The 21,995-nt window shown below is 42.5% G+C and overlaps 3 protein-coding genes across 11 annotated transcripts in view; all 3 read right to left on the bottom strand.

Annotated features, from left to right (window-relative positions):
* Positions 1–4,812: 4,812 nt before the first annotated feature.
* Positions 4,813–8,998, bottom strand: rbm15b (RNA binding motif protein 15B). Its single transcript, XM_023811272.2, has one exon. It carries the CDS (start codon positions 8,767–8,769, stop codon positions 6,313–6,315), a length of 2,457 nt encoding a protein of 818 aa, XP_023667040.1. The 5' UTR covers positions 8,770–8,998; the 3' UTR covers positions 4,813–6,312.
* Positions 8,999–10,645: 1,647 nt separating this feature from the next.
* manf (mesencephalic astrocyte-derived neurotrophic factor) lies at positions 10,646–12,765 on the bottom strand. Its single transcript, XM_023811281.2, has 4 exons — positions 12,517–12,765; positions 11,739–11,866; positions 11,509–11,650; positions 10,646–11,097 (listed from the first exon to the last, which is right to left on the bottom strand). Exons 1-4 carry the CDS (start codon positions 12,602–12,604, stop codon positions 10,913–10,915), a joined length of 543 nt encoding a protein of 180 aa, XP_023667049.1. The 5' UTR covers positions 12,605–12,765; the 3' UTR covers positions 10,646–10,912.
* A 2,952-nt stretch (positions 12,766–15,717) lies between these two features.
* dock3 (dedicator of cytokinesis 3) overlaps positions 15,718–21,995 on the bottom strand; it is a 188,124-nt gene continuing 181,846 nt past the window's right edge. For all 9 annotated transcript variants that reach the window (XM_023811310.2, XM_072715502.1, XM_023811318.2 and 6 more), the window contains 2 exons: positions 21,240–21,322; positions 15,718–20,417 (listed from right to left, as the gene is read on the bottom strand). In XM_023811310.2, the coding sequence (XP_023667078.1) occupies positions 19,854–20,417; positions 21,240–21,322 (647 nt within the window). In that variant the 3' untranslated portion in view covers positions 15,718–19,853. The remainder of the gene's footprint in view (positions 20,418–21,239; positions 21,323–21,995) is intronic.

Raw genomic sequence — 21,995 nt, 5'->3', positions numbered from 1 at the left:
AACCTCCAGTTCCTCCAGGGACTGTCTCACCCTGCTTTTGAGCAAAGTGACCCGCATTAATTACACATTCATACAGCCAGATATTTTTTACTAGAGAATTCACATTATGTAACTTCCTCAAGGGCAATGTGATCATGTCTCACGCCGGGGCCTGAACCGGAAACCTTCAGAGTACGATTCCATATTTTTAAACACTACTTTCCCGGCTGCCCATGGAACTCTGTCACACTGTTGTCACATGCAGAAATGGAAGACCTGGAGCTAAACCTGGAGTTAAAACTGCTCACTTTAAATCTGCAACTGAGCCAAACAGTCTTGTGCTAACACTGTCTAGCATGAACAACAAATACTATTCGGAATTCGAGACTAATAAAAATGGAACAAAGTCTCGGGAAATACAGGAGGGCATTAGGTCATGCTTTACCATTTTTCCTCTAAAGAGACGCCAGTATTACAAGCTAGCTGTCTGCCATGAATGACCCAGGGAAGCACGGTAGCATGTAGCAGAGACCCGTGTGCTTTGCAATTCAATGAGAGATTAAACGAATACGTAAAGACAAGAAAAGCTCGCCAGATCAAAGTGGTTCTTCGGTTCATTTGATATGGACGGCTTTAATAATGAATATCAATGACTTTCAAACTGTTTCCGCTGACAGGGCTCTGGAGGGAAACATTTTTGAAAGTAGGAAAAGTGCCAGTCGGCTAATAATGAGTATCTTTAAAAGAAAAAAAAAACTAACCCTGAAAAAACACTAATCAAATGCACCTTGGAAAACTATTTATAAATGGGGGTATTAAGAATGTGTATGGCAGGCGACAATCAACTAAGAGTATATAATGGGTTGGAAGAGGCACTAGTGCATTTTATTTGCTTAGCAAGTATTTTCATTTCATCCAGATTAGCTTGCGATTGTTATATTTCATTCTCATTTATATTTCATTTCATTTATACAACTATCTTGTAAGTAAAAACTTATAATTAAGCACCTTGTTCTGTACTACATACAGCATTTATGTATGAATGTACAGTGCTTAGTGATAGATTAGATAGTTTTTAATGAATATGTGCTAAAACATTTCATTAAAAATATATTACATTTTAGTTAATAATGATGAAAAACAGCATAATAACGAAGGCTATGAAACAGAGCTTAGGTCTCATAGCTGCATAGAATAAACACCAACAATTATATTAGCAGCGCAAACATGAAACCGCAATCGTGTGTTCAGCACAGGGCAATCTGACTCAACACGTGTGATTAACCTGCATGCACAAACCTTGCTCTCAGACAGCAGAAGCACAATTCGTAGATGTGAGCACATTCCTCCCATTACTGACTCAGTCTGTCCAGTCCAAAAATGTTAGTGCTTTATTTTTTCCCCCCAAGTATATCAATTTAAATTAGCAACCCGTTAAAAAAGACTACTTAAGAGAAAAACACAGCTCTGTTTTGCTATGTAACCAGGATTTGAAAAAAACACGATTGTAATATTATGATGAATTAAACATGGCTAGTGACAAGTATTTTCACATAAAGCGAGATACTCAAAGCCATAGAATTTTTTGTTACTTTTTCTCTTTTTGGTGGATGACAATTGAAACACATCCTGATTTTTCACATTTGTCCCTTTGTACTCCCTGTAGAAAAGCACAGGGAAATGTTATATTTTATATTTCAGCTGCTTAATGTCTGTTTTAATTGACAAGACAAGCATTTGCAAAGGGACTCATCACACTGGCCATCAGAAGAAATTCAATAAATAAAAATATAACATCCAAATCGATGGAGTCCCACCCTCCCCCCAAATTCTGCAAAGAATCCGAGCCAACTTGTTAGACTCTGCAGCTGTTACCAGAAAAGTAATATTCTTTGCCACCCTGTGTGACAAGGACAATGACAATACACCAAGCTCATACCGGCAATGCCAACTCAGCCTCTTCCACATCTCAGGCTAAACCAGATGTGCGGTACAGAAAAATCATTATAATAACTAAATGAGGGTCCTTGCAGCATCTGTGGGTGAATTTCAGGACTGTAAGTGCTCTCATTTTGTTTAAATCCAGAATTTTTATTCCTAAGAAATGTAACTCACATTCTTTTGAGAGCCAGTTAATTTAGAACTTGGAATGAAGTTAAACATTGTGTTTATTTCATTGTTTTCTGTAAAATTTCTGCACGTCCTAGGAAATAATTGGCATTTTTCAATCAGACGAAAACAGCTCTAACACTTCACACTTAACTAAAAAACTGAAAAGAAGCCAAGACTTCTCTTTATTATGAAGCATTGGGTCCATCCTTTACGGTCCCTTGAAAATACCCTAAGCTCGACATTAGCTGAGACTGGAAGTATCCAACTGACGAGCAAAGCCCAGGGGGGAGTGAGAGAGGAAGCTGACTCCAGCCATCACTGTCGCCTTCCCCTCTCAACCAACATCTGCTGGCTCACTATGGAGTTGGGTCATCCGCGCCAGAGGTATTTTCCGCACTCTTCTCTCTGTGGGCGCCTCAGCCTTTCCAAAACAGTCATGCAAGGAAGCGCAGCATCCAGACTCTAAACTCATTCCTCCGCACCACTTCATGCCCATGCCGCTTGGGCCTAATGCACCATCTAGGTTCCCTCTACATTCCTCTTTAATGGATGGCACCAGAGACTTGATGATTCCGCATGAATTTTTCATCGCCGTAACTCTCCTCCATTTCCTTGGAAATGACAGCCGGTCGCACCTTACGGACGGGGAAACTGCATCAATCACAGGGAGGCTCAGCTCCTGCATCCCCAATATCAGCATCGAGCCTTAATTAGTTACCAGCAGCTCCACCTCCACGTGACTACAGTTAATTCAAGCAGATGTGTGTGACCTCTGCAGGAACCATGGTAACTTTTATCCTAAGACCGGATCCTGTTCTTCCCCCCCCCGGCAGATAAGATCCTGTCCAGAAGAGCACGATCTCCCTGAGAATTTAAACCTGACCGTGATCATTAAAGGTATGATGGCGATTCTTTCACAAATGTATGATCTGGCCCCATCACAAAAAAGTGGCCAATCACATAAACTTACACAACGCATTAAATCACATGGCTCTGGAGTGAACATTCTCTAGAGAAACAGCTACAAAGGTAATATATGTAGTATTTATCTCACTGCTTCGCTGAAGTGGTTACCCAATGGCATCTCTTTAAATGATTCAGTTAAGTACCCATGCTGAAGGGCAGCAGAGCAGGGCCACCCCTGGGAAATTAAGCAGACTCCTTCAGGTCAAAAGTCTGTGTCCTTAACCGACACGGCATCATACACATTTACTGCTAAAGAAACGCCCCATAGCGAAGGAAACAAAGCATGACAAGCGGTACACCCAGCTGGAACGAGAACAGAGCTTAACCACGGCTGTCTTTCACGCCTACGGCTATAAGAGAGGCAATTTCATACCTGCGCGAACTTTCACAAAACACTACACCTACCAAACAGGCCCAGGAAAAATAACCAAAGTGGGGCAAGCCACCTGTCATCAAGGGTCATTTCCCAGTTGCCATGCTGATGTTCATTTGCATGTCAAAGACACCATTGGACAGATTTCCTAATGGAGGCAAACGATTCCGTGACAAACCTTTCCATAACCTCATATTTACTGACCTTAGCTTTGTGTCTTTCTGGTAAACCATTATCAAAAACCAAAATAATTCATTTGTACCATCACTGACCTCATAGCCACAAATGTCTATAAAGAATTTTTTAGTTATCTGGTAAGGTATTACATCTAGCTATAATTATTTTAAAAAGTGTTCCTTAAAAAAAAAAAAAAATCACAAAAATTACAATAATTTCTACACTTTCTCGGGGAGGTCTTGGTGCATTTAGTTAGAAACAAACTGTTAGGTATAACATTTCCCATAAAGATATACAAACCTGTTCCATTCAGCTCTGAAAAAGACACCATTACATGCTGAATTGCTGATATACTTTGAGTTTTTATCATCATAAAACTTTACATACAACCGCACACAGCTGAAAAATGAAGGATTAAGCATTTCAGACCACAGTAGGACATTTCCCTCCCACTGAACTTATTCCTGACATCCACAGAACAACAACCCCCCCAAAAAAAAACACAAATAATAATCGTCCCAATCCAGTGTGGTGTCCTTAAAGGCAAATTAGTCACAGAGGGCACCAACCCTCCCCAGAGCACCTGTTCCTCGGACGAGACACTGAGGAAAGTAAATCATGTGGCCACGCTGCAGGAATGCAGGAAAAGCACAAAAGAAAGGGCAGCATTGCAGCCTCCCGGTGTATCCCAAACTGAATGTGAGAATACAGAAGACAGGCTCCCCAAACGTAACACAGAGCTCTGTAAAAGGCTACCCCAAAATTCAATTCTCATTACTGATTATATTTAAACTTTCCACAAATTGCTTTCGGGAACAATTGTCCGTAAAATTTTACCATAATTCCACCACACCGGTACCGTCAGGTACTGCTCAGGTACCGTCTGGTTACAACCTCCGTACAGTCACTGGAAAGGACAGCAAAACAGAAATGTGCCTAACAGTGCCACCTAGTGGCCGCGACTTTGCCAAAACAAAGCCCTAAGAGGCACAGCATCTCCCAGTCTCTTTACAGTAACCAACAGCAGCTAGGTCTAGTTGCCTGGATACTACAACCTGAATCCTAACAGGTAACTATGGAGACAGACCTACTGCTCATTGCCTATTAAAACCTTACATTCTTTTGCTAACTCCCATTATGTGACCACACCAAGTTTAAAATACCACCTGGAGGAAAAAAATTAGACAAAATAAACAGCAAAAGGATTAAAAATGGGAACATTAAAATGTTTACTGAGTTTCATACAGCATACAGTTAAAATACAAAAGAAAAACCTAATTGAAATATAAAAACAGAGTGTGTAAGACCTTTTATTTCTTCTAAATGTCAAACGTAACATTACTCAGTTGTTAACAAGGATGCAGTCTCTGTGTTGTGCAATACGCATATGGGGACGGTGGATTGTACGGAAACCCTTGGTAAATGAAGAGAGCGCCACCTGCCAGCTGGCAGCAACTACAGCAGAGATCGCACCAGGAGAAACTTCACGTCTTCAGTCCTGAAAGGCCAGCACGGACCCTCAGCTTCTCTGACCGCTTCCGATCTTCCTCAGTATGTTGGCTATTTAACTGGCAATGGGACAGCATGGAAAACAGCCGGAGGAAACATCAGATTGTGGAGAACGGAAAACCTTATTTAAAAAAAAGAAAGAAAAAATCAAAAGGCATACTAAACAGTGACCTCTGCTGGCCAAGATGATCACATGTCTGTTTAGGGTTCGGTAAACATTTTAATTCCTAAGTGGGAGAAATGCTGTGTTCTTTCTTCTTTATTCAATAGTGTTTGAATAATAAATCACTCTGACTATTTAGGCTTACTGGCACGGCACTAGAAAGTTTCTGGGAGGGACAGGAACAGAACCTATCTATAGTGTTTATAATAACTGAGGACTAACATTTCATAAGCACTGTAGAGGTAGTTTAATGCTGACTTATCCTCACACTGAATTGCCTCTCCGGTTTAAATAATAAAAAAAACAACAAAAATAAAATTAACAGTTTGCTTTCCAGATGAGTGGGATCTGCAGTCTTAAGTGTTACATTCTGGTTGCTATAATCTTGTGGAAGAGGAACAAAAACACAGAATTAAAAAAATACAGGACAACAGTTAAAAACATTGACGCACAGACAGACGTAGAGATACAGTACAAAACAGCTTTTTAAAAACCACAGCCCTGTAATCGCTTACACTTTTGTCCAATATGAATCCATTAAACTGGATCGTCTGCCAAAATATTCAAAAACCTCCTGCATGCAATACTTGAAACAAGTTTTTTAAAGATTGTACATTAATTTCTGGAATGATGTTAATAAAATATAAGATTGACCTCAGTACAGGTACGGAACACCTTTTCTACAATCAGAAATAAAACCCTACTCAGTCTGCATAAAAATTCCATTTTTGGAACAATGAAAGTCAACTGAAATGTATTAGTGTTAATATAATGAAAAAAGAAAAAAAAACGAATAAAGTGAAACTTGATATTAGTAATCAAGACTTGAGTGGAGACAACTGCCTGGTCAGTGTCACGATCTCCCTTGAAGGAACAAGCCCACACCTCATAGCATCAATACATCACAGGAGTCCTTATGGAAGTGATACAGGCTTGATAGTTTCATTCAGTCTAAAAACCCATGAGCTTATTTAGTGGAAATGTCTGCACAAAAAAAAAAAAAAAAAAACTACATCCGATAGAGGCTGGGTTCTCAAACAGAGTCCCTGACGATAACAATCACAAGATGCTCCTCCTCGACCTTGCCCAAAGTCCTCAGGGCCTCCTGGAGGTACTGCTGGGAGAATTCGCAAGGAGGGAAGGCATACAGCATCCCACTCATCTCACGGTCCTTGGCGCCCCCTAGGGGGAGCCCGATGACGCCGGCGGCTTGCTTGTTCCTGAGGTATGTAACCAGGTTGCGCAGCAGGCGTCTTTGCAGGCCGGGTTCCGGCGGGGGCGCGTCCTTTTCGACGGGGCCCTGCACGGCCAGCAGCACCGCGTATGCATCTGGACTGCCCAGTTTAATGCGCCGAGTCACCTCATCCAGCTTGGGCTGGTCTAGGCGCAGGCGCTGGGCGATCTTCAGCTGGAGGATCTTGCCACCCTGGGCGTTGTTGTCTCTCATAAGGGAGCTGAGGAAGGCAGCCCCCCCTTCCAGCATGTGCATGTTGGTGAGGAAGCAACTGTTCTTGAGCACCAGAGCGCCCTGCCACACCTGCGTCAGCGTCTGCGCATACTCTGACAGCGTGCTCGGCTTCTTGCCATCTGCTTTAAGCTCGGTGCTGCCCTGAGATTCCCCTTCACTCTCCCCCACCCGGTGGTTGCGGTCTCCCTCCACCCCTCCCCGCACCAGCCGGTCCTCGCTGGAGTGACGGCTGCTGTCCGGAGTCAGTTCCTTGGGCTCCGCACCAGGTTCTGAGGACCTCCCCCTGGAGCGGTCGGGGCTGTGATCGGGGGAGGCGGCGGCTGAGCCCCGGGCTTTGGGCCTCACCCGCTCCTCTGTCTGCCGGTCACTGGAGGCACTTCTGCGCTTGCGCCGCTCCTCCCAAGCCTTGCCCTCCCGCTCACGGGGCCACCGCTCCCGGCTGCGGCTGCGGGCCCGGCCCCGGCCAAAGGCTTCCGAGCTGTTCCTCCGCTCCAGCCCCTTGGGCGGGCTGGTCCAGTCCCTGTCCGACAGGCCCCTCTCGCGGTCACTAAAGACCCCGTGGGTCGGCGTGCGGTCGCGGGCCCTGAGTTCTCGCTCCAGGCTGTGGTGGCGGCCATATCCATCAGAGACCGTCTCGTAGTGCCCAGGCAGCACCACGGGCGACTGGTATTGTGGAGGATAGCCGCGCACTTCCTCTGCCTTGGCGAAGTCCACGCGCAGCCGCCGCTCGGGACCTCCCAAGGGGAAACCCCTCATCTGGGCACAGGCAGCCTGCGCAGCGTCCAAGCTCTCGTACTGGATGTAGGCGAAGCTGTCGCCCTTGACGTAGTCAATGGTCCTGATGCTGCCGAAGCGGTCGAATTCACGGGCCAGGGCCGCCAGAGACGTGCTGGGGCCAAGCCCCCCCACCCAAAGCCGTGTGGTGGGATTGGCCTTCCCGTAGCCTATTTTCACCGGATTGCCGCCGATGACCCGGCCCTGCATGGCCACCTTGGCCCGGTGAGCCATGTCCAGGTTCTGGAACTTCAGAAAGGCATATGCCCCACCTTGCCCGCGAGCTGGCCGCTTGATCACCACCTCCTCAATAATGCCATACTTGTCAAAGCCCCTCCTCAGCTCTCCCTCTGACACGTTGTGGTCCAGATTGCCTATGAACAGGTTCCTGGTCGCTCTCTGGTCATCCTCAGGTTTCAAGTCCTCTTCTGGTAGTTGGTACGGATAGGACCGCCCCCTCTCGTCCAGCATAGTGTAGTAATCTAAAGACCTCTCCCGCTCCCGGCTCAGTCCAAGTCCCTCGACGGCGTAATGCCGAAGCCTGCCCTCTCTAATGTTACTCACTCCCGGCCCAGGCGAAAGGGAGCGCTGTCTGTACTGGTAAGCACCGTGTAAAGGCATATACCCGACGTCAGGCGGCGTGCAGCTCCGGCGTCTCAGGTACAGGGGCTCCACTTTAAGTGGCCGGTCGTACAGGACTAACCTGGCTTTGGAGTGCCTCGCCTCCTTCGCGTTGTCGGGATGTCTGAAATTTACGTAGGCAACCCGGCCGAGTTCCGGAGTGTGGGAGAGCTTTACGCTAACGTCGCCGAACTTCTTGAACTCGTGGAAGAGCCCGTCCTCCACATGCTCGTCGGACAGCTGTGAGCCCAGGTTGCTGATAAGTAGCGTCTTGTACTCCAAGCCCCCGACGCCCCGGGCGCTGAGCAGCTCCGCGGCCGCTTTACTTTTGGGTAGTACGGCTGTGGTTCGCAGGGGCGGCCGGCCGATCAATCCGAGGTCGTGGAGGTGCTGTCGGTGGTGAGGGTCCCCGCTGCCGCGTTCCTCCCTGAGTCGGGGCTTCTCCCGCTCCCTGCTTCGACTCCGAGCCTGGTGCTTGTGGTAGTTTCGGCTCTCAGCAAGCAGCACGGCCAGCGGCGGAGGAGGGCCGTCCTCTCGGCGACTCCCATCTCGGTCCCGATCCCTGTCTCTCATCCTTTTAGCTACAGCTCTAGCAGGACTCGAGTCCCGCTCGGCCTGCCTCTTCATTTTTTTTTCTTCAAATGATGCTCAAACTTTTTTCTTGCGGCTGCAAAAAAACAACCCGCTCCGAATGCAATTCCACTAATATCCGTAAACGGCACTGAACTGCAGAAACGATCAAACCGCAGCGCGTGTTTTCGACATCAGAAGCTTTTTCGAGCTTATTTTAAAATATATATTTTAAAACATTCTAGCTAGCATCAGTGAGCCTGCACCTAGGCCGCCATCTTGGACAAAAGGAATGTGCGCGCTTCGCCTGTGGGAGGGGCTAGTTTCGACGTAGCGTGTGGAGACTGACGTCATACGGAGCGTACGTCCAAGTTCGGGCTGGACGATGTACAGTAATGGGCCAGTACGAAGTGTAATCCTGTTACCTGTTTGATAGTAAACTGGCTGTATCTAAGTGATATGAGCGAATGCCTTAAGTTCACGTGTGCCCAATATTGGAAAAACTTCGTTGTTTATATTTTAAATCCAGTTTCTGACTTTTCGCTACGTCTGTAACCGTTATTGAGTTAATACCAATAAGAACTGAAAAATAAGTTTACACAAGAGATCAGAGTGTTTTTAGAAAAATGAGAAATTTGAAATGAGACAAATAACGTCACACCTAAGAAATATTTGGAGTGGGACCGACATTGAAATATTTATAGCAAACCTTTTTTTTCCTTTTTTCCCCAGGTTTTCCCATATACTTTCTAAAAAAAATTATAAATCAGTGTAATGCATTTTCATTGGATAAGTAAAATTAGTCATTCATACTGGTGTTTCAGTGGTTCTTGAACCCTGGATGCATGCTTTCAACATACATGAATTTTGACAAATTATTAATTGTTATTAATAACTTAAATGTATCCTTTTATATAATTTGACGCCCAACTATCAGCCTCCTATTGCAGGCAATTAAAAGACACCAATTAGCCTAACTGCATGTCACACAGAGCAGAGGTGGAACTCAAAACCCAAGGCAATGGTACTACCCAATAAGGTACTACCCATTCTACCCCTAGGTGCTGTGTGCAAGTTAATAATTCAACAGCCCGACCAAACCTTATTAAACAGTTGATCGGAAGAATACCAGCAGCATTTAAATAACTTAAGAATCATGATGCCAGGTAATTCTGAAACTAAATGGATCATTTATGATGACTCAGCACTTGGACAGGAATCAAGGCATTTCTATTTCAGTCAGTATGGGCATGAGGGACTCATTACAAGGACTGCGATCGTGTACAGCAGGTTCACCAGCTAAAAAGGTGACCATTTCAGCAGATAAAGCAGTTTAAAAGTATTAAACACCATCCCAAGGAACACGCACATTGTGCCTATTGTGCAAAGCTGAACTGGGACATTTTATTAGTATCAAACTAATGTTTGTCTGCCATGTAATATTGATCCCAGTTCAATGTGAGAATAGGATATGTGAGATCCGTCAAAATCGCATACACAAATGTTGCTTTAATGAAGATAATTAACCATAAACCGGAGCCCCCTGCTTCCACAAGATGCACACAAAATTAAATATTGAAGACAATGCTGCAGTGCAAAGGTGGTATTGTAATCTTATTTTAAAATACATTATAAGTTTGTCAGAGCATCATAAATAAAGAATCCACCAACCAGTTCATCTCACTCCTTTATAAGCTACTTTGTTCTAAACAAAGCATCTAAATATGAGAATTAAGCCTGGCCTTATTCATCAGATATACTCAAGATTGTTTCAATTTGTTGCCATGCAAGTTGTAACACTTCTGCAATGTTTAAGATCACAAGCAGTGTCTTAAACTAGCAAAATCTCACCCCTAATGCAGCAAACACTGGGAGTCTGATATAACTCAGGAAACAGTAAGTCATATCAATATGATCATAGCTTCAAACAACAATCTTTTCCCATTTTTAATGAAAAACTCTCAGCCAAATTTCATAACATTGTATGCATTCATGACCAGTATAAATGAAGAATGAGCTCATTTTTCATGAATTCATCTTCTCTCTTCTTGGTTTGAAGTGAAGACTTAAATGATTATACATATATATAAAAAAATCTATCCCATTCTATTGGGTGGTCCACATAGCACACACTGGAAAAAAGGTAACCCTCTCCCCACCCTTGAAGCCTCTGGCCCCCCTCCCTCTTTCAGAGTAGTCGTTACAGGTCTGTCCGTGCTTTTGCCGCACTGGGTGCGTACTTGGGCATCAGTTCATTGATCTTGCGGATGAAGTCTGACTTCTCCACGCAGCCTTTGCATGCCTCACCCCACTCCTCTAGGATCTTCTTCAAGTCCTTCACCTTCAGTTTCTTTAGATCCACTGAGCTCAGGTCCACTTGTTTGTCTGTCAACAGTAAAAAGTTTCTCTTAGGTGGCATAAACCCTTACACAAGAAAGCAAACTGAGGAAATACAGCAAATAATCATTATTTTAAGCATATATGCAATGAGTCCAGTATGCAGGCTATTTATAATAATGAACAGCGTGATAAGAATGTATGATAAAATAAAGAACATACAAGTCATGTTTTTATTGAATTAACACAGGCTCCTGTTCCATGGATAGATATATAGGAGCAAAACATAGAATAACTACCAGTTAATGTCTTGTATATAAGGACATGTATAAATTTGATTAATTAAATGACTTGTTTACTTAAATATAACCAACTATTTTATAATGGAGACACTTGCATAATTAGAACCGAATTATATGCATATAACAGTCACAGACAGGAGGTTCTCAGATTACTTACCATATTTCAGTTCACATATCTGACTGTCCTTTTTCTTCAACTTTTCACAAATTTTCTCCACAGGCACATGATAGCTTAACGGCTTGGAGACTTCGTTCGTTATTTTGGTTGCCGCGTCATTTGTTGCTCCAATGTAGTAACACTGAAAAGACACGGCGGCTGACACGTTTTAACCGGTAACAGTTCCGAGGTGTTAGCAGTTTCACCGGATTCCCATCTAAAAGACTCACCAGCCGGTTCTCCTTCCCCTTGGCATCATTGCAAGTCTTGACCAAGGCGTTCTCTATGGATTCACTGTTAAACTTAACATCGCTGTCTTTCAAAGACTGATAAAACCTGCTAAGGAAGTTCACACACACTGGAACAGTAAAAGAAAAAGATTATTCTGGGTTGTCCTCTATTAAAGTGTTCAATTATAGAAGAGGATACAAACTTTTCAAGAAGGAAACTACTGGACAACCAGACTTTAACCCAAATTCATACGCGGTTTTGATTAATCAAGAAAGACCTATGGAATAATTGTATGTACTACAAATGCAGAGAAAAAAAATGTATAACTAATGTAGGAATAATACACACTCGTTTCCCCTAGCGGGCGGACTCTGCATACGTCTATACATGGGTGTCACTCCAAGACAGAACTACTACACATGTCATCACATCGCTCACTTGGGTAGCCGGTAGCCAGCAAAATAGCATGCTAATGGCAGAATTACCTGGCACAATGTGACTAAAGTCGGCGATTTCACAAGTTATTATTGACAAAATTTACCACGCACGTCCATTTAACTGATATAATATTATTCAGTCACGAAATAAATCATTGCTATACGCCTACGTGAACGATACCTATACAAATGCACGATTACCGAGAAGCCAGTGTGACTCCCCCAAAGTTTTCAGTGATTCTTAAATATACTTTGGGTTAACCCTTTATGTCAGCAACTAACAGTTTAATTTAGTTAACGGTTTAGGTTAACATTCAGCAATTAAGGGGAAAAAACTCACCTTCACATTCCCCCTCTTTCAAAGCATCACTGCCGCTCGGTACAAGTACAAGAGCTAAAGCAACAGAGAAGCCACTTAAACGCAACATTTTAAATATACTACCAGCTATAATATTATAGTTTTGGGTATAAAACAAAATATTTAGCTTACTTATTCACTTATTTCTCACCCGAGCGCACCCGGTACGACACCGGTATAACAGAACCTAGCGCAAGCTGTTTCGATTGAACAACAGCTTCCGGTCTCGAGAGCCTCCCAGAAACGTTCCGATTCGCTGGTGAACAGGGAAGGGCTTTAATTCATCGCAATCCCATTTGCTCATTCTCTGAGAGACAGCAGAAACAGAACGCCGATTGGACGAAATTAGTTTAATACAGGGCCAGAGTCCAGTTGGCGCCCTTTAATTGGCTAAATCAAGGCACGATTTTAGGTTCGATGACGTGCAACTAGCGAGGCTCACTGTTTTGAACTCCGCCCCTTCGTGATAATGCAATAGAAATGCATCACTTCAATTTCAGGCTATTTAGGAAATGGATTAGGGCATCTTCTTCGGGCAGAATGGCAGACAGAATTTCTTTAAGAAAAAATCACAGCATTATTTATGCATCATATGCATATACATATATTGGTAGTAACCTTGATAGAATGAAGAATGTAAATTAATGTACTGTAATCGCTGAAAATGGAAAAAAAGTTCCCATCTGAGTAAGATCCGTAATGGAATGGAAAAAGATAATGAGGATTTGGGATGCCCTAGAGCAGAGGTCACTAACAGGCGGACCGTGGTCCAGTTCCGGACCCAGAAGCAGTCCCATACGGACCCGAACAGATAGCCAAAACAGAAAGTTGTGATTTAAAACCGGATGGGGCGCTTCTATTTTAACCGGCGCAGCTTTAGTAGTCTTTTTGGTAGTGGTTTAGCACTATAACTGCCGTTTCCCTCACCAATGAACGTCAAATGCCTTTGACCGCCAAGCAAGACGTAGTTCGGCGTATGCAGCCCTTTATTTGCGCTTATGTGCCATTAGTGTTAACAGCAGAAAAGCGAACACTCGCAAACAAAATGCCGTAATATTCCGGACAGAGTGGCTGCTCTGTCCTGAAATCCTACAGCTACACTTTTCAAACACTACAGTATGTATTATATAACATGTTGGATAAATAGACATAGTTTATTGGTGATTTCATGTTTGTTGAAGTTTCCAATTTTTAACAACCGTTTAAAGAAGTAATGTTATTTGTTATATAAATCAACTCGGGTGAAATAAAAAATGTACGTTTTCAGGGTTGCCAAGTCTCAAGCATCTGGCATGACACCCATGCAGGAAATCTTACAGCAAATCTATATTATTCTATTATAAACCTAAAATTAGCTACGTTAAAAGTGTATTTACACGGTTCAATACAAAAGCAGACTATTTACAAGGTAAGAACTGTTACATATTTGTGCAGACATCTCGAATTGAAATTTTAACTCCAGCCAGCTGGCTGAAGTTGGCAACCCAGCGTTTTATTTGAAATGAAAAGTAAAATGCACCGTTGTTCCCTGAAACAGCTTGTCATTCCGTTTGCGTTGTTACTCCGACAAATATGAGAATATGAGAAAAAGGGGAAATTCAAGCTTTCCTCCCTTTATTATATTTTTCTGAAGTTAAGCACCTTATTTAAACATGCATAATTTTCACATTTTATTTATTTTCTCTTATTTTGAAATGCAGCCCTACTTTTATTTAGTAAATGAGAGAACATTATACATATCGGCAGTCATACATATAAGTTCAATTCGTCAGTTGTCACGTGACAATAAATATTGTCAAAGTTTTTGAATTGTACTGAATTAATTTGATACCCATTACAATGACAATACAGATATTATGATTCTGATTATGATTCAACAGGGGCGCCGTAAGGTGGGGGAAAGTTAGGACACTTCCAAGGGCCCCTGAGTGACAGGGGGCCTAGAAAATTTGGAAAATAACTGGTTTGTCTGGACTGGGGGTCCCAATAAGATATGCTTTCATGGGACCCAAAATCTCAAGCAAGGCCACTGAGCATCAATATGGTCACCCCTTTGGAGCTCTATTAGCTGCCACTCTTCTGGGAAGGCTTTCTACAAGATTCTGGAGTGTATCTTTGGGAGTTTTTGCCAATTAATCGAGAAGAGCATTTGTGAGGTCAGGCACTGATGTTGGATGTGAAGACCTGCCTCACAATCTCTGTTCTACTTCATCCCAAAGGTGTTAGATGGGGTTGAGGTCAGTGCTCTGTGCGGGCCAGTCAAGTTCTTCCACATATCAGACTCACCATGTCTTTATGGACCTTGCTTTGTGCACTGGGAACCAGTCATGCTGGAACAGAGAAGGGCCTTCCCAAAATGTTCCAACAAAATCAGAAGTACAGAATCATCCGAAATGTCTTGGTATGCTGAAACATTAAGAGTTTCCTTCACTGGAAAACAACTCCATACCCTTGTCCCTCCTCCACCAAACTCTGCGATAATACCAGCCCTCAATTGATCGTGGAATATCTAGCACAGAAGAAATTTCACAAACTGACTTATTGCAATGCTTGAATTCACTGAGCTCTTCAGAATGACCAGTTCCTTCACAAATGTTTGTAAACCAGACTGCATGGCTGGGTGCTTGATTTCATGGACCTGTGGCAATGGGTCTGAATGAAACACCTAAATTCAATGATTAAGAACTTGTGTCCCAGTACTTTCATCCACATACTGTAAATTTGATTTGTGCTTGCAAATGGTCTAGGTTGATAGGTTGTGTTTTCTAAGTAACAATAAAGACAGTCCATAATGAAATTAGAAAGTTTTAACTGTAGTGTATGATGCTAGCCTTCGAATGGATTGTATCCTATATAATCTATTCATTTTCCCGTTTAAATAATTACTCTGTTTAAATTACATTTCCATTATTACAAAAATAGAGGCTTTATCCCATTTAAAGTTTTTAAATTGATAAATGCATTTGAAATGTAATTAAGAAATATTACCCATTGTTTAATAATTGTGACAAGTAAAAGTAATTTAATGTTCATTCCTGCACACTAGATAACAGGAAACACAATAGTTGATCAATATACCAATTGTGTAATTAGTTTTTTGGTACTTTTTATCCTGTCAAATTTAATTAAATTTTATAACCAGATAGCAATAAACAAATTCCAATAATACACGGCACAAATGAGTCGGTAAAACATAATTTTTAATGTTAGGCATTATTAATGAATTCCACATCAACGCGGTTAAGTGAGTAGGAAAAAAATGTGTGTATTTACATCTAAAATCCACATCACAGTTTATTCATGCTAACACAATATATACAAGAAAGTACCTTTCAGAATGCGTATACAAAGATTTTTTTTTGTGTGTGTTTTCAGCTTCTCCACCATATTTGTCTTTAACGCAAAATACACAAAATAACAGTAACGGGAGGCCTTTGAAAGTGTCACCGTTTTTTAAACACATTTACATCATAAAGTACAATGCAGACAATTAATCACAGTCTATACATGGGTTTCCCTTCTTAAACCTTATAAATAGACAGATTTTGGAAGGATTATTTACACAAAATAAAGCCAGACTGAATGGTTTTAGCAACTGCAGTGGTACTCAGAAAGGTATCCCATTTCCCACAATACTCTGGTAATCTAGTCTTATAATGGCACCTAAAAATACAACTGCTTCCGTTTAAACCACACACCTACCCTTGTGAACCTCAAGTTTAAAATTCTGTCACACTCAACACCCGACCTGTAAATACCTTCTCCAACCACCCATTCTCAAACATGCTTCCATTCTCTTCAATTAAAAAATGTAAACTTACAGACGTATTGTCTTGTTACCACTAATAATAATAGATCTATAAATATAGTCAGTAGTTCAAGAAAATGTTTGCTATATTATTGGAAAACCTGATTCACATCTTAACCCATCTTCCTCCGTCATTAATCTGTACAAAGTTACAGTTCAGCCAAACTAGGCAGTAAAAGTTCTGTCTAACCTTATACAATTACACAAATTAAAATTAAAATCAAATAAGTCAAAGCTGTCAGTGTTCCTTATCAATACAATGGCTTTTCCACCTTTAGTCAACAAAAACATGAGGACGCATATGAAAATCAAAATGACTTTCTCATAACCTTACTCTTTGCATACAGAATGTAGTGTGTGTATTTTTTTTTAAAATTAAACTTCATTTAAAACAAATCCAGATCAGTAATTTTGAATTTGGCCAATAAATCAGTCAAAATATTCTCCATAAATCTTTCATCTGTAGAGTGTAATATTTCACTGATGTTTACCATTTTGTTGTCATAGACACATTTTATAATCTATAGTTGTGAATGAAATCATGCCCTTTTCATAGTAACTCATGCCTTACTGTATTTTGTCACATATCTGTATGATAGAGCAAGTCAAAAGGCCACAATAGTAATTAGTACCTAAAAGCATATAAAATATTTTAGGATAAATGAGGAACAGAAACCTTACTGCAAGTGGCATTATGTGATTAAATTAAGTGCTGCATCAGTGACACATTTTTGAAACCAAACAGCCTAAAATGTTATGATTGTTTGGACCTATGGTCACTTATAGCAGTGAAAATTGCATATATTGAATCAAAAACTAAAAAAATTTATGCAGATTTTGGAATTGTTCCCCCCCGGTTAGCTCCTATCCCATGGTTAGCTCAAGTTATGGCCAAATTATACTTAAGTCTACTTAGAGAAATTTGTTTTATTACAGAAATGATTCCAGGTGCTTTCCCAGTTTTCCTAAGAAAACAAGAAGAAAATGAGCTGTACAGACTGTACAGCCCCTATTCAGTGAAAAGGACAATCTTCAAGTATAGTAATCGGTTAGATATAATGTATATGAAATGTATGCATATCACATGCTCAGTGTTAGCTTGCAGCATTTTAGTGCTGAAGGACACCTGAAGGAAATAAACCTCGTTACACCTCTCATAAGTAATTAAAAAAAAAAAAACCCAGCGCATCTTTATGGCATGGACGTGTTGTACCTTATCTTACCCAGAGGCACACGTACAGTTTAAGTACCCTCCCCTACTCCAGACAAGCACTGTGGTTGCAGATATAGCAAAGTGGCCAAAAAGGTAAAGGCAGTTTTACTCATGAGCATTTCATGGCAATGCCAAAGTATTTTAAACCCTCCCCCCCCCCCCAGTAAACAGCTTTTAAAAGGCATCAGGGGAGGGGAGGTGGATGGACTCTTCCAAACCAAAACCACTGACATTTCTCACCACTCCATTTCGAAATAATGCCCCTGACAAAGAACTGAAAAGCTGCTGCCACTCTAAATGCCAACCAAGGGCTTCTCATCCATCGCCAATAAATAAGCAACTCACAATCGGATAAGACAAACAAGGTTGCATGTGGTGCATTATATAGAACAGAAGAAGAGATATTTACACAGACGTCGAGCTCATATGTAACTACGCTGTGAGACCCGAGCCGAAGAGCTTTACGCACGGGGCAGAAGGACCCCCCTCCTGTTCTCAGCTGTGTTATCCATTAGCAGAGTTTGCAGAGCCACGTTCACGACACGTGTCAGCAGTACCAAGAGCTCATGGAAGCGAGACGAAGACAGTCTGAGCGTCCACTGACGTAGCTTACAGGCATCACGGAGCACTTGTAAAGCGGATTCACAGGTGGGTTGCCGAAGCGGGGCACAGAGTGCCGACGTCAGCCCGCAGAGCTAACCATGTATCGATATTCAGAGGAGAGGAATCGTGTAACAAACAGCAACAACTACTTTAAAACAAGAGGTCCATGACAGTTCGTCTCCGCCCCCGGCTCAGCTGCCACCTGCCATTGGTCTGGTGAAGTCATGTGATCTGGAAGGGGGCGGTGTCTGAGCAATATAACTTATTTCTGCACTAGGAGAGGAACATGCACACATAGTAATTGTACAAAAAGTTGAAATTGAAAAAAAGTTAGAAAAAATGACATATACAGAAGTTAGTTATTTTTTCATTTAAATAATAACCTTCAGAAAATATCTCCCCCCCCGATTTCCAGTGCACTTCATCAAGCAGCTAAAGGGCACATTCTGCCCCGTCTTGCATATATTTCTTACAGAGAACCACCGTCCTCCTCAATCTATGACATAGGGATTTATTAATATACGATATATCTATTTCTATAATAAATTGCGGAGGACTAGATTTATTTTTTTAAAAATATATATTTTATTTTACCAGCTAAATGAAAAATAATTCAATTTCCCAAAACAAAACTCAGCCAAACTGTAAAGTGACATCTTTAAAAAGCTTTTGAGTTAGCCGTCCCTTTTTTTTCATTATTTAAATGTTATTTAATTGGACTATAACATGTTTGGTAGGAGGGTGACATGATAAAGCCTCATGGAATTGCGAGATCTTGTTTTATGTGTAGCTTAGATACTTTAAAACAACTGGTCTGATTGTCTCAGTTGCTTGATGGAAATGTATAGCTTTGTAAATGGTTAATGCATCTGTAATAAATTAAATAATTTCCATGTAGCTTCTAAATTTAGATTACAAGCGTAACATGTAACTAATATTATAAAGTTAGAGATGATCTAGGCAATAGTTTTCTAAGTATTGGTTTTTGTAATGTTTATCTTGAAAGATTTTTTTTTTATTTAATAAATCTTTTTAAATTATATGTATGGACAATAAATAACTAAGTGCTTACTATATATATTCTGAAACAGATTTATGGTAGACCGTTCTGTCTGAAATGCAGGCTGCTTGTGCATTGAGTATGGCAAAAACACTAGCCTTGATATTTAACAGTTCATAGAATGAAATACTCTTACAGAACCAGAGGTGTCACAAAAGAATGACATTCAAACACCTCGACTCTGAATTATGAAAGGATGCTATGCTTGGGTTTTAGCTAATGGCTGAAGTACCCATTGATCACAATGGAAAAACACAACATTTTGAGTTTCCTAATGGAGATCCAGATCCATTACTAACACAAGCTAAGAGTAAACCAATGACCAGTGTCGAATACAGTTTTCCCGGGATGTTCACTACAGGAGTTACTGTTCCACGCGCAAATGGATCCGATGGAAATGTGGCGACGGCGGCCTTTTGGATTTGCCGCCTATGAGAATGCGGACATTTTTTTAAGATCTCTTTGTGTTTCCGTACAATTGGAATGTTGGGTGGGTGGTCTCAAGATTCCGAGCTGGAGGACTGGAATGAAACCCACCCTCACCCCCTCTCCATTTATGACTTTGGGCTCATCCGTTTCCTGGATCTCCCTCCAGAACCCCGGGCCACAAAGACACGCCCTGTGCTCCGGCCACCCTACTCCTCACTGATGCCGTGCTCCCATGCCACCTTGGCTTGCTCCTCCTTGTTGGTGAGAAGTGGCTGGGAGATCTTCCGCGGCATGGGGATGGGCCGTGCCAAAGGTCGGAGGTCCTCCTCAGGGATGCAGCCCTCCCTCAGGTAGGGCTTGGGTGGCAGGGCCGGGGGCGGCTCATGGTGGTAATGGGCGTGGGCGTGGGCGTGGGCATGGGCGTGGGCGTGGATGTGATGGTGCGTATGACCTTCCTGGCCAGCGGGGATGACCCCCCCGGGGGCCGAGTGACTGCGACATGGTGGTTTGACGGAGTCGAGGACGTCGGGCTCGGACACGCTGTAGCGGACGGGGATGTAGGACGACTCCACGTCCTCATCTGTGGTCCAGGCCTGGCTGGGCATGGAGTCCATGGTGTCTGTGCGGGCAGGCTGCTCGGAGGACTGCCCGAAGTTGCTCTCACTCAGGGAGGACACGCCGCTGCTGGCGCTGCCCGATAGTGTGGAGTTACTGCCATCCAGGCCGGACTGTGGGCTGGTGGGGGAGGCAGGGATGGGGTGCAGAGGCGACTGCAGGGGGTGACAAAGCAGCAGCATCGTGGGAACAAAAGCAAGATGGATTGCATCAGTGAGTCCTCGTTAAGTGCAAGTCTTAAAGACGTGCATTGAGAAGATGTTGGTGCTACAGATACACTACACTTATCTTCCTGAAACCGTAAAGGTGTTAAGCTGGACAAGTTCAATGTGTTCATAACACTTTTACTCTGAAATACAGAGGCATGCATGTTTTTATATCATCAGACAGAGTGAGTGCTCATGGTCTAATACAGTGTTTCCCAACCCAGTCCTCGGGGAACCCCGGACATTCCAAGTTTTTGCTCTCTCCCAGCTCCCAGTCAATCAGGAACACCAAATACCTGGCAAAGGTGCGCTGGGAGCTGAGAGGAAGCAAAAACGTGGACTGTCCAGGGTTCCCCGAGGACTGGGTTGGGAAACACTGGTCTAATACATAGAAGTATAAAAACATCATACAAATCTTGGTACATTCATAGTTATAAATAACTAAAATAGTTTATTGTATGGGGCTGAATGTTTAGTCATAGTCTTAACATGCAATTTTATTACTGGAATATACTGGCTAGCCAGATCTGTCGTGCACAATACATTAATGCTGAAAAAAATAAATAAAAAAAAAGATCAGGGCATGAAAGCAATGGCGCCAACCCACACACATACACACACACGCACACACACACACAAACACACTCTGCATATCTGCAAGTCAGTGTGGTACAGTTCTGGCTCAGAAAAAGGTGTGAAGGAAGAGAGACACTTGGGATTGAGTGAGGAATGGCGTAGGGTAGGGGCAGACAGCACAGCTTCCTGGGGTACCTTTCGTAAAGAGCGTGCAGGGAGAGCCGGGGGGAGGTCGCCGATCTGGTGGTGGAAAGCATCAAAGTGCATCGAGAAATGCCCTAAAGGGGAAGACAACAGGACAGTGCAGTCGAAACACCAAACCGACACGGGCAGCAGAACATATGAAACAGGCAGCAAGTTCCCTCAGAAAGCTCGCTTGACCTTGGATGGGTCGGTGGGGTATGATGATCACTTTGAGAAACACAAAGAGACAAGGGAGAGGCAAAGTGCGGAAATCGCCAAGATCCGAGATCCAGACACGTACCGATATTCTCCACAGTAAATGTACTGATTAGTGAAGATACTGATACCCTTTTTCACTTTTTATATCACTCTATCTCTCTCACACAGAGTATTTTTTTAATAACGGAGAAGAAACATTTTTTGATTTGACCTGGTATTTTTGTAATGTCTTTTTTACAGGTTTTTTCTCTCTCATCACTTACAATAAACGCTCCTCAGTACTACAGGGGCTTGAAAAATAGGCTCACATTCAAGGTCGTCTTTGCTCATAAAGATTTCATGGTGTTTTTCGTAATTTGTTTGCTGATAGCAAAAACACCGTATCTAGATGTTTACATCAATTTTCCACAACTGTTTATTGACTCATGAGCCCCTTGTGGTCTAAGGTGGGGTTTTCTCTTGGAGGAATACCTGCAGTCCCTCACAGTGCTTGTGCACAGATGGGCTACATGTGAGATGATGTTTGTGTTTGTACATGGACAGGCTGCA

The sequence above is a fragment of the Paramormyrops kingsleyae genome, chromosome 8 (genome assembly GCF_048594095.1).
Source record: "Paramormyrops kingsleyae isolate MSU_618 chromosome 8, PKINGS_0.4, whole genome shotgun sequence".
In the NCBI taxonomy this organism is placed as follows: domain Eukaryota; kingdom Metazoa; phylum Chordata; class Actinopteri; order Osteoglossiformes; family Mormyridae; genus Paramormyrops; species Paramormyrops kingsleyae.
Note: the sequence above shows the minus strand (reverse complement) of the source record. Positions and strands in the feature narration are given on the sequence as shown.

Coding starts and splice junctions, on each gene's coding strand:
- rbm15b (XM_023811272.2), bottom strand. CDS start 8,769: ATGAAGAGGCAGGCCGAGCGGGACTCGAGTCCTGCTAGAGCTGTAGCT.
- manf (XM_023811281.2), bottom strand. CDS start 12,604: ATGTTGCGTTTAAGTGGCTTCTCTGTTGCTTTAGCTCTTGTACTTGTA. Junction 11,867..12,516: donor GAAAGAGGGGGAATGTGAAG/GTGAGTTTTTTC, acceptor TTACTGTTCCAG/TGTGTGTGAACTTCCTTAGC. Junction 11,651..11,738: donor AGGGGAAGGAGAACCGGCTG/GTGAGTCTTTTA, acceptor GTGTCTTTTCAG/TGTTACTACATTGGAGCAAC.